Raw genomic sequence first — 12,198 nt, forward strand, 5'->3', positions numbered from 1 at the left:
TTTTTTTAAATTATTATTATTTAATTTTAGTATGCTTTTTCATGTTGGCCTATTCTGACCAAATTATTTTTTAACTTTTGCGTTATGCTCAAAATTCCTTAATTTTGTCCTAGTTATTTTTATCAGTTTAGATTAATATATTAATGTGACCATGCATCATTTTTTTTTTTTTAACTTTATGACTTGATTTGTCATTATATACAGTAAACTCCTAATTCACGGATTTATAAGGTGAGTAATAGTAATATTTTCTTTTATCTATTCTCTTGAATCAATATCATGAATTGAATGCATCATTTCATTTATGTGTAGTTGATTCTTGTAATTAACATCGTAATTTATGAGTAGTTATTCTTATTAATCTTAATCATTAGATCAATTAAACAAAATATTACAATGGATTGAATGAATTATTCAGGCACAAACTTTGCACCCACTGTACCAAATCCTAATTAAATTTACCAAAAATCACAAACAATTAAACTACTTTAGTTTAGTTTAAATTTAGATATTTTTATCTAATAACTCCTCTGAACACTTAATTCAACCTTTCTTTTTGAATTAAATTCTGTTCTTTTCAGCCCCACCCCCAACACCCCACATCTCCCGTTCCTGAATATTTTATAATTCTTAAAAAACTGTAGCACATTTTGAATAATCATTTATATATTTCTTTAAACATTACATATGATGAAAAATGGAAGTAAGGAAACTTAGTATAATAGTATAACTTCAATACAAATGTTTATAAACATGCGTTGAATTATACTTGCAAACATTAAAGAATATAAGAGTTCAACACTAAAGAGATTAAAACATTAAAGAGTACATTAAAGATATAATTTTTAAGTTGCAGTGTTAAGATACACTGATATGTGAACTTCTATGACATATATGAACTAAGATATGAGAAAAAAATAAATTTGCAATGAATGAATATAAGAAAACTTCTTGTAAGTATTGTCCAGGAAAGAAAAATACACATGAATGTCCTCATAGCGATTTCGTTTTTCCAAGAAAAACTACTTGCTTTATTTCTCATCGCTCTCACTGTTGCTAGTTAGTCTACAGAAAAATAAAAATTGTTACCATGAAACCTTTAATGAACATTAAACATTTAACATATAATACATTGCACAAAATTAAAATGAATAAATTAATAAAGAAGGAAACATAGCACCTTAATAACTTTAGAAAAAACTAGTTTTAGAAACTTAAGCTCATAGGTTAAAACCTCACCAAAATTGGAATTTTTTCCCCCTAAATATTTATTACCTAAATAATTGGGCGGCTCCATCCCAATTTGAAGATTGAGTCTAAATCCTTCGAATAAAAAAGTATGTGCTTGAGTCTGCTATTATACATGAAATGTCTGTAATAAGTCTAAACTAATTAGTATACTAAAGGTTAGTTCCACACACCATTATGATTGAACTTTAGCACATTAAAATTTGATTGGTTAAGTGTTTCTCATAATTATAAGGCACTTTGCAAAACATACACTGCTCTCATGCTAGACAGTAAGCATCAATCATAATTAGAAATTAGCTTAACCCCTTGCACCATGCTGAAATTCAGAACAAGCCCCTAAGACAAGAGAGTCAGATAGAGGATTAGAGAGTAGGAGACAAGATTTAAAATGAGTAGGAGGCGAGATTTAAAATACCTTTTCATATAAAGCAGAGATAAGGGACCTATTTAGACATTCTTGTTAAGCCCGAGATAAAGATATCGCTTATGGCTCGTGATTGGCCAGAAATGTCGATTACGAACCAGACCAGTGATATTCATGTTTGACACAAAATTTTTATCATGAGTTACAATTGTGAAAATAGTGAAAGGTGTTAATATATAAGGGATTCATTACATACACTAGTTTATCATTCATATCAATAAAATTTTGTCTGTTATAAATTTTAAAGTTTTTATTTAAATAATTTTCTGAAACAATATAATTGGTAATTACAGTATAATTTTATTTTAAACAATATAATTTTAACTTAATGAAGCAACTAACGCAAAACTAAAAAAGAGAAAAATTCAATGTCTAATGGATTCTGCTTATGAGATATTTTGCTATGCTAATAATCGTTGACGAGGCACAAAAATAAAGCTGTGGTGCAACAGCAGAAAAAAAATGGGAGCATTACCAGATTACTTACGGTCTCGGCAACATTAAACCTTACATTGAACAAAAAATACCCTTCAGATTAATATCAGAAAGAGAAAGTAATTATTTTAGATCAAACTACACATTTTCCTAAATGTGATTTGATTAGATGTAATTAAAAGTCTTAATCCTTCAAATATAACTTTTTTCGGTCTATATATGGATGAAATGCAAATGTGATTATTAATAAGATGGATTAAAAGGTAGAGAATTTATTATCTGCTCAATATTTATCTCATCTTTGAAAAAATCTTTCTTCTCTAAATGTAATTTTTTCAAATATATTAATAAAAAAAATTTTTTTCACATAACATTTTAGCAGTAATAGTATGTTAAAAAAATTTTCAAACATTTTTTTTTTTTTTAACAACCATCGTTGAACAACAGCCCCAATTTAAGGTTTATAGCTACTCATGTTCAGCCTCGTAGACTTGTAATTTTGAACCCAATCTAGAAGACAAGGGAACTACTCCTGGATTAAGTATTGGAGGAAATTTACCTTCGTGGAGGTCTTTTTAATGGAACTAACCCGCATTTGCGTTATAAGGAGAGGAAAACTATGAAGACCTTTCATGGTTAGACTCACAGCAAGGGTACCCTAACCCATGATTCATCTAACACTGAGGATATTTTACGTCAGCACTGTGGACGGTACGAGCTGGGAGCATGATTCTTATCGACCAGCCATTACTGTGATTCGAACCGTGTTCACCCAATTGGAAGGCGGACGCTCTATCTCTTCAGCAACCACGGCTCTAAAAAAAAAAAAACTGATTTCTTCAGCCCGATTATCTGTCAGATTGAAAAGAAGTTGCATAAACTTTCATTTTTAACATTGTGTGAGCAGACAAAAAAGTGCCTTTAAATTTTGAAAGAACTTGCCTATTTAATGAACCCAAAACAAATGTATATTTATGAGAACAATACTTATTGAAGAGAATATTTCTGTGTCTGGTATTCCCATCAACTGCTAAAAACACAAGGACACATATGGCCACCCTCCGACTTGTGTTACATAAAATAACAAAAGATGGAGGTGTCCTTAGTTATGAGTGTACTTCAGTTAACGAAGGGAATAAAATTTTACTTACGCATTCAGCAGATTTCTAGCATCAATTACAGTAGGAACCCAATTATTATTTTTCATCGTCTTACAATTTTGCATAATGTCGAACCACGTCTTAAGTCCCTTGAGGAACCTATAACACTCCTCACTTCGTACCTTAAAAGGAGAAAATGGTTAACAGTTAAATTCATATGGATGATGAACAAATAAATTGAAAATTTAAATAAAAATTATGGATAACTCAATGCAGAGCTTAAATTGTATGTTAGCTCAAGAGCTAATTGCAACCCCCCGTGGCAGAATAGCAGCGACACGGAGACATTGTCGCAGAACGTTACAGAGAGTTCCTGCAGAAAAATCTTTCTTTGGAAAAGTAAAAAAAAATCTGCTTTCTTTTCTATAAAAATTTACACATATTTGAATCATGCATTTAGATAATCACTTTTTGACACGCTCAAATTATGCCGATAGTATCGGCAATCGATGTAATTTTTCAATTGTATTTCCGGCAGTTACTGTTATTGATTTTCACGCTCATTTTAAATATCCCGATATATTTCAAATATGGAAAATTCGAATCGTGCATTTGAGTACTTTTTAAGGCTATAATTCTATCGAATTTTTGACTGTTCTTGTTACCGATTTCTCCATAGTTTTTAAATCCAATTTTTTTTATGCAATATTATTTGTTACAAAAACCTAATCTCGAAACGAAACACACGTTTAAGGAGTCCGATTCGCGTGATTTCGTTGTCGATCTTTTTTCAGCTATGGGGACCATGTGGATTTCATGATTGTTAATTACTTTTTTTATTGTGATGATTATTTACAAAATTTAATCATTTGGAAAAGCGCACAGATAATTTGTGCGTTTTTTACCCAACAAAATGCGAGAATATCATCCTTAATATAAAAATAAAAAATTATTATTTATTCAATTTAAAAAAGCTGTATAGTCTTTTTTGTAAACACAGAGTATTTGTTATTTTCAATTAGTAACAAGTAACATACATGTTTGTTTTAATTAAAAGTATCTTGCAGAAAGATATTTGTGCTGGAGAGATTAGTCGCAGATAGCTCGAAAAAATTCTGCTACAGGGATTGCAACCTACCTGCAGATTTGAGAAGCAATTATATATATATATTTCAGAATAAATGTCCCTTACTTAACAGGAAAAGATCAGTTTAATTCCAGATCACATATTTTCTAGACACAACAATATTTTATCAGAAATACTTTAACACTGCAAATAGGGCAGTGCTTATTTCGATTGTGTTTCACTTTAAATGATCATAACTCTTCTATTTTTTAAAAGCATAATTTTTTTCCTTTTTTTTCTTTCAACAACTTGCAAATATTACATAGTACTTTTTTTTACTGTAGCAAATCTAGCATTTTTATGCATTACAGCAAATGGTACATAAAAATACTAGCAGATTACTGCTTCAAACTTTTTTAATTACAGCTGAAAAATTACTTTATCCATGAAAAATTATTTTATCATGACTTTCCTAGTTTAGCTATTTTTGGAATGCACATATGTATATGGAATACAATGCACAAAATAAAAAATTCAACATGAACACCTTGAAAAACTTTTATCTAATGATAAGATTTTTACGAACAAGGACTCAATCTAAATGGTTCATTAGCATAACATTCAACATGCTAATTAAATAGCGCAGATATTATAAGTTACCAAATAATACAAACAAGTACTTCTTCTAAATAAATATGCTTTTTTTCCCCGTAGACCTGATTTAGTGACTTTCAAATTGTGGGGATAGCTGTAACCTAAATAATATGGTCCTAATAATTTAGGAAGTAAAGCATTGGTAAGTTTATACATATTATTGTTATTTTAAAGTTTGTGGTGTACGTCGCTTTATTTTGAGAAGTGTTCAAGTAAATCGAAGAAAAAAAAATTGCAAACAATAGTAAAATCCACAGATTAATTATTTATTATTATATTACTTAATTTGAATAGTAAGCTATAGAAATTTTTACATGATTTTTAATTACTTTTAAATAGAAAAATATAAAATGTGAGCATAATCAGTAGAAGTTTCTGAGTTATCGAATTGTAAAAAAGTCTTATATCTAAAATTTCATTTCAAGAACTACTCAACCTATTCTGTTTAAATTTGGTTTAGTTTTATTTGAACTGTTCCGTCACAAAAGTTATTCTAATAGTGTAAAATATGCTTAGTTAGAAAGTTTTAGAAACTGGCAGATTCTCCTATCCCATCAGAATCATACTGACATTCAAAAAAAAATTTAGGTTTTTCTTTTTGAGAAGATAATGCTACCCCTCCCCGATGTTATTTCATCAGTTGGTGAAAATAGTGAAAGACCAACTACAAACAGAAACACCAGTGCCAAGTTCTTGAAACCTTAGCAACAACGACTTGTATTCACACGAACTTACAGATCAAACTTTCTAAATATTTTAAACAAATAAACGAACTGTAAATATTTTGCAGTAGGCACATTACTTTCACAGTTAAACATTTTATTTTCAACCCCTTCTTTCTTGCTCCCGTGAAAATGATGGGGTGAGGTTCCGCCCTCTATTTCTCGCTCCCGTATTATTTCCGGCTGGAGTGTTCAGTAGTAAAGCGCCATTTAGAATAAAACTAAGTATTTTATTTCTCATTTTACACACCAGATGGTAGTAGAGTACAGAACCCATTATCCGGAAATCAGAAAACCAAAAAACCGGAACGAAATTCGCTAAATTTTCCCGCCATTTTTTTTTCCCCTCATAAGATTTTAAAATTTTTTTTTTGAAAGATGTTCACCTTACCATCATTTTGGAAATAATCATTAGTGTATTACTTCATTGTTTTTTCTTCTTTTTAAGATTATTTCCAAAATTTTTTTTTTTAGTTGGGTTTAACAATTAAAAAAAAAAGAAACGGCTTTTTGTAGCGATTCAGAAAACCGGAAAAATCAGTTATGTGGAATAGCAATGGTCCCGATCATTCCGGATAATTGATTCCCTACTGTACCAGGATATTTTTAAGGTAATTGTAGATAATTAGTTTATTTTAAACTAGATGTTTTAAATTAGTTTACTTTAAACTGAAAACTTTATTTTAAACTAATACTAATTAAATACATGTATAATATAGTATATAAAAAAATAGGCACCTTTATGACCATTTTCTTGAAAATTAACCGATCGTTAAGGGTTTAATGCTAATTTCCATATTTTCAAATCCAATACTTCTAATAGGACTGGACTCGACCATCAAATATGAGTATGGTATAGCAATATATAGTATAGAAAGGAGTATGGTATAGCAATATCTGGTTCAACAACCAGTAACTCAAAAGAACTTAATAAACCAGCTTTTATATTCTAATCTTAGATATTTTATTTTTCAATGTACTACCTTAATTCATTTTCTAATATCCATTGGTACAGATTTATTTATTTATTTATTTTCAGATTTATTTTCTAATATCCATTGGTAATACATCCACTGATATCTGTAAAAAAATTCCCTTTGTTTTGTCTACACATATTATACACAATACATTAAGAGGAAACACACATTAACTGTGCTCGTGTGAACTATATTAGGATAGAGATGGTAGTTTTAGTAGCTGGAAAAACAGCTCAACATTAAACAAATAATGCTATATAATTAATCTTTAATTAAGATTGCGCTTTTAGAGGTTTGCATTTTTTTAAAGACAAAAATAAGAGATTAAATTCCCTGTTTTTTCCCAGTTTGAAAGGAAATATCCAAAATTCCTAGCATTTTCCCTGTTATTTTAGGCAATGTTTAAATTCTCTCTATTTTCCAGGTTTTCCCTATTCTCTTTGCGGAGAGGCAACCTTGAAATTACAAAAGTAACTAGTTAAATAAAATATACTAAAAATAAATATACTTTTATTATGAATTCCTTTTCCTCTCCAGAGCTACTATCTTCCTCTTTCTTTCTCTTTGCAGATTTGGTAGCCCGTTTGCAGTCATTAGTGATGTCCGACAATGAGGAATCCGCTGATTTTTAGAAAAAGAAAAACATACTTTTAAACTATTGAAAAATAAAAAAAAATTGAGGCAATATAATGATAAGACACATTTTTCTTAAAAATGGCATATTTCAAGAAATTTATAAATTGCTATAACATAACAGCAAAATCATTAATAACTATTGCCTATTTTAAAATGTTAGTGTTTCTTTTTTTAAATCAAAAAAGGGTTACTTGATCAATATTAAAATGTGGCTTATCATTATACTGTCCCAAGTCCTTCAAGTACTAGATACAAGTAAAGAAACAAATGTAGAAACAAATAACTCTTACATGAAATTGGCATATCTCTGATCATTGGAGATATTGCATTGTCTGTTGTATTTTCATTTGCAAATCTGTTTTCATCTAAAGTCTTATCTCTCAAAGGACAAGAACACACTCTTACATCTATCTTTCGACGTCCCATAATCTCACACCTTTTAATACAGAATTTTATAAATTTACATAAAGTTAAGAAAATCGGTTTTTTAAAATCAAAATCATACAACAGATATTTAACAAATAATTATTATAAGACATAACATTGCCAAATGATTAGTAACACATATTTTAATTAATAGTAGTTTAAATGAAAACAAAGAAAAAACAATCAAGAAAATTTGCCCAGAATAGTAGGATTACAATTAAAAACAAAGCTTTTAAAATAAAAAATTTTTGGACCTAGATTCATACACTATGCTACACCATGTCTACGAACAAATATCTTCGAATGGCAGAAATTCTATGCATGAATTATACTTATAAAATTAATGAAACTTTTGAATTATCTTTAATTATTGACCTCTTGAATTATCTTTAATTATTGACATCTTGAATTATCTTGAAAATCTATTTATATTTCAACTTAAAGTTAGTCTTATTTGAATGTTTAAAACACTTTCATAAGCAAATTACAGTAGAGAACCAATTAACTGGAATGCTCGGGACCATCCCGGATGTCTGAATATCCCGGTTCTCTGGATCAGAAAAAAGTGCCGTTAATCAATGTTTTACCAAATTAGAAGGAAAAGGTAAAACACATCTTAAAATAAGAAGAAAAAAACAAAAAGATCTCCTGGATTTTTAAAAATAATGGTAGAAAAATAACATTTAAAATGATAAAAACATTTGCAAGTTTACACAAGAAAAACAAGTTTAAAAAATACAAAATTTTTATAGTTATTCTTCGATAATATTTAAAATCCCCAAATTAACTAATATAAAACAAAACTAATAATTAAGAAACCCAATATATTTCATACCAAAATATACGGGGGGGGGGTTATATTTAGATCATTATTAATCTAAATAAAAACAACACTTGAATATTATCAAACGGAAACGATATTTAAAAAAGGCACTAACATAAATATTAAAACCTGGAACAAAGCAGGATGTTGTAAGATCAACGGAATTAAATAAAAAAAAAACTTAATGTTAAAATTTATGAATAAAAAGAATTAATTTATGGAGTGCGAAATTTATCGTAAAAAGAAAGAAAAAAAAACAAATGCAGTGAAATCAAGAAAACAGAATCAAAATTAAAAAAAAGAAAACTGCTATCTGCTTCATAAAATAATCGTCTGCTTTTATTAACAAATAATTATATGCTTAAATTAATAAACAATCTTTTATTTTATTTTTCAGAAAAATACTATTTTTAACAAAAGCAGATGTTATTTCACATAAAAAAAAAATTGCTAATGATACCGCACTACTAAAAAATCAGAATTTATTCAAAAAATAAAAATATATTGTTTTGTTAATCGATGTCAAATAGATGAATATAACTGGTGATTAAAAAACATTTCGTTTGCAATAAAAAATGCATTATCTGAAATAATAAAATAATTAATCATTATTAATCAAGGATAACAAAAACTGAGTAACTAAAAAGGATTTAAAATAAATCTCCCATATCAACTCTTAGCCAGAAGTTTCAAGTTTCTTAACTTGGACATTCATTGATACGTGTGTGCATAGCTGCCAATCTCTAGTTATAAAAATGCAGAAGATTCGCAAATGCATACTAATTCCTAATAAATTTATTTAAAAAAAATAGACCCCTTTTTCTTAAAACAAGAAAAGGAAAAAAAATTTAAAAAACTTTTGACCAGCTACTTTAGGGGACAATATTCATTTATTAATTCTTGATTAAAGGAAAATATATAATATTTTGATATTTATTTTAACATTAGTTTAATTACACTATAATAGTATGCGCTATATATATAAACTCAATAGAAATTACGGAAAAAGAATTACATCAAAAAAAATTTTTTTTTTTGCAAAGATTCTTTAGTAGCATTTTTTGCTTTTACTAAACATCTTTCGAAAAATCTCTTTCAAAACAAAGTCTACCTTCTTTAGACTTAATTATTAAAAGTTTTTCGTGAGTCTCATCAGACATCGATGAGCGGAATTGAGTCCTATTTTTTTTACTACAGAAGACACCCTTTCGCATTCAGCATTGCTGTGGGGTATAGTCAACATAGTCTGACTTAAAATCCTACCCATCGGGGGGACGGGTAAAATGCAGAAAATCTTATCAGGGGTCTGTCCAGGCAGAATTTACTACCGTTTAGCGGTACCTTCACAAATTCAACTTTAGGAAAAACGGTAGTTTCACAAAATACTTTATCTTAAAATTTTATTTTTGTATCCTTTAAGAAACGATAAATCCATATTTTTACAACATTTTTCTGCGATTTTTAAATACAATTTTTTATTTTTCACAAATTATGTCTAAATTTTCACAAAATAGGTACCTTTCAGAAAAACCTAGACAGACCCCTGCTTATCTTCTGAGCGTAAAAAATAGCTAAAATAAGTAAAAATGTGGAAAGGTTGGCAGCTATGTGTGTGTAATACATTTTCCTTACACCCTTATATATCAAAGAGAAAATGAAATCAGCATGCCACTCCTTTTAGTTTGATTGAAGCTTAGTTTGATAGCTTATCAGAAAAACAACCAACACACAGGAGAAAACAAAACATTTGTCCCTTCCCTGGCGCCTCTGGATCTAATGATCTTCAAGGTCAGGGGAAGAATTGAAGTTTCTCTGACTAAAGGAGAAGAATTCCCCCCTTTTTCCTCTACTCAACTTCAAGGATGAGACAAATTTCAGCTTTTTTTTTATAATCACTATACTTCAAAATAGCGGGAAAACTAAGCAAAATTCTTCCCAGTTTTCTGGATACCAGATAAATGGTTCTCTACTGTACTAAGTAAAAAATATCAAATAGAAAGGGGGGAATGCTCAGTCTATCAGTAAAAATGTAAAATTATAGGTTTTGCCTAGGTGTAGACATATGACGTAAGAATGAGGTCATTTTTCAATCCCCATAGATGCCAACACGGATCGCAAATAATCCAGTAGATTTTACGAAATAATATAAATTTCATGATAATTATTGCAAAATATTTTACACACAGGGAATTTTAGGGATTCTTATTGTCATCAAAATCGAAAAACTGCAATGTTTTCCAGTTATTATTTCACATTAAATAAATTTGAAATGTTATGTATTAAGTTTATTCATAATTTAGAATTGTTATAGGCATTTAATTCCTCAAGGATAGTTAACTGAATTTTATTAATGAGGCGTGCTTCATTATGTATTAGTGACACATATTTAAATATTCAAGCAAGCAATAATCTGCACAATAAAATTTATTTCAATAGGGATTTTTTAAGGTAACTTACTCAATTTTAAGAAATTTTCTAAAATGTATGTATAAAGGAGAATTTTAATAAAATCAGTAAACCAGGAGAAACTGGAAAATCCAGTAGAATTGACAGCTATGAATCCCTAATTAGTTCAATGGGAAGGAAGTTTTCACCTCCAAGTGCACTCACTCAATGTTATAACCAGTCACAGGACTACAGTCACCAAGTGATATTAGTCATAATTTTTAAAACTGCAAATAATAATGGCAAGGCTAGACTTTTTAGCAGCTGATTTTCTACAAATTACTATTCCATTTTTAATACATCTTTAATGTAAAGTAGATTTTATGTATTTTTTCCTAATGGGGCTTCAGGAAACAAATAACACCTTTGTTTCATTACAGTTATTCACAGGTAAACTCCCACATGAATGCATGCAAGGTGCCCCCTGATGAAATCCTGTATTGCTTGAATTTTTTCTATTTCAATTGAATTGTTATTTTCTAATATATTTATAATTAAAAAAAATTTTAAGCATATTTAAATATAAAAATGCGATGCATGAAGATAATAACGGGTCTTTAATAAAAAAGGGCATTAGTCCCCACTAAATTTAGTTGGGGAAAAAAATCTTACTATCTGAAAATCCCTTACATAGTATCTGCTACATTTTAGATTCTCAAATTCATGACTTTCCATGCCTCATTCCTGACTTTCCATGCCTCATCCCTTACATAGTATCTGCTACATTTTAGATTTTCAAATTCATGACTTTCCATGCCTCATCCCTTACATCAGGGGTGGCGAACCTTTATGCACCAACGTGCCATTTTTTCTAAAAAGTTGTTTAATTTGGTCATAGACGTGCCGTCAAACAATTTTGACTTCGTGATTATTGGGAAAATAATAACACTAAATACTATCAACCCAAAACTCTTTATTTACTATGAAAAAGAATAAATTTTGCAATGTCTGAGTTATACGCGTAATTCAACTTCTTCTACTTAAAGTAACATCAGTGTGACTTCTGTTGTTACAGATAAGATGACAAATAACTTAAAATAGGATGTAAGTTATTTTAAGCAGGTCTGTTAATTTTTTTTGCTAGTTATTTATTGTTAGCTTGTTTTTTATGGTAATTAATTGCTTTTTGGCATTAATTGTAATTTTTTTGTCAATAATTGCTTATTTTTTTTATGTTTGCTTTTGTGAATTTTAATTTAATTGGTAAATTGCTTCACAGTGAACTTCGTAATCGGTGGC

General features: G+C 28.9%; 1 protein-coding gene across 4 annotated transcripts in view; it reads right to left on the reverse strand.

Annotated features, from left to right (window-relative positions):
- Window positions 1-12,198, reverse strand: part of LOC107437100 (cellular tumor antigen p53) — a 39,896-nt gene continuing 27,698 nt past the window's right edge. For 2 of the 4 annotated variants that reach the window (XM_071186105.1, XM_071186104.1), the window contains 4 exons: window positions 7,556-7,701; window positions 7,138-7,250; window positions 3,262-3,392; window positions 1-1,065 (listed from right to left, as the gene is read on the reverse strand). In XM_071186105.1, the coding sequence (XP_071042206.1) occupies window positions 1,032-1,065; window positions 3,262-3,392; window positions 7,138-7,250; window positions 7,556-7,701 (424 nt within the window). In that variant the 3' untranslated portion in view covers window positions 1-1,031. The remainder of the gene's footprint in view (window positions 1,066-3,261; window positions 3,393-7,137; window positions 7,251-7,555; window positions 7,702-12,198) is intronic. The other 2 variants (XM_071186106.1, XM_016048996.3) reach the window with 1 other exon arrangement.

Source organism: Parasteatoda tepidariorum, chromosome 10 (genome assembly GCF_043381705.1).
Source record: "Parasteatoda tepidariorum isolate YZ-2023 chromosome 10, CAS_Ptep_4.0, whole genome shotgun sequence".
In the NCBI taxonomy this organism is placed as follows: Eukaryota; Metazoa; Arthropoda; class Arachnida; order Araneae; family Theridiidae; genus Parasteatoda; species Parasteatoda tepidariorum.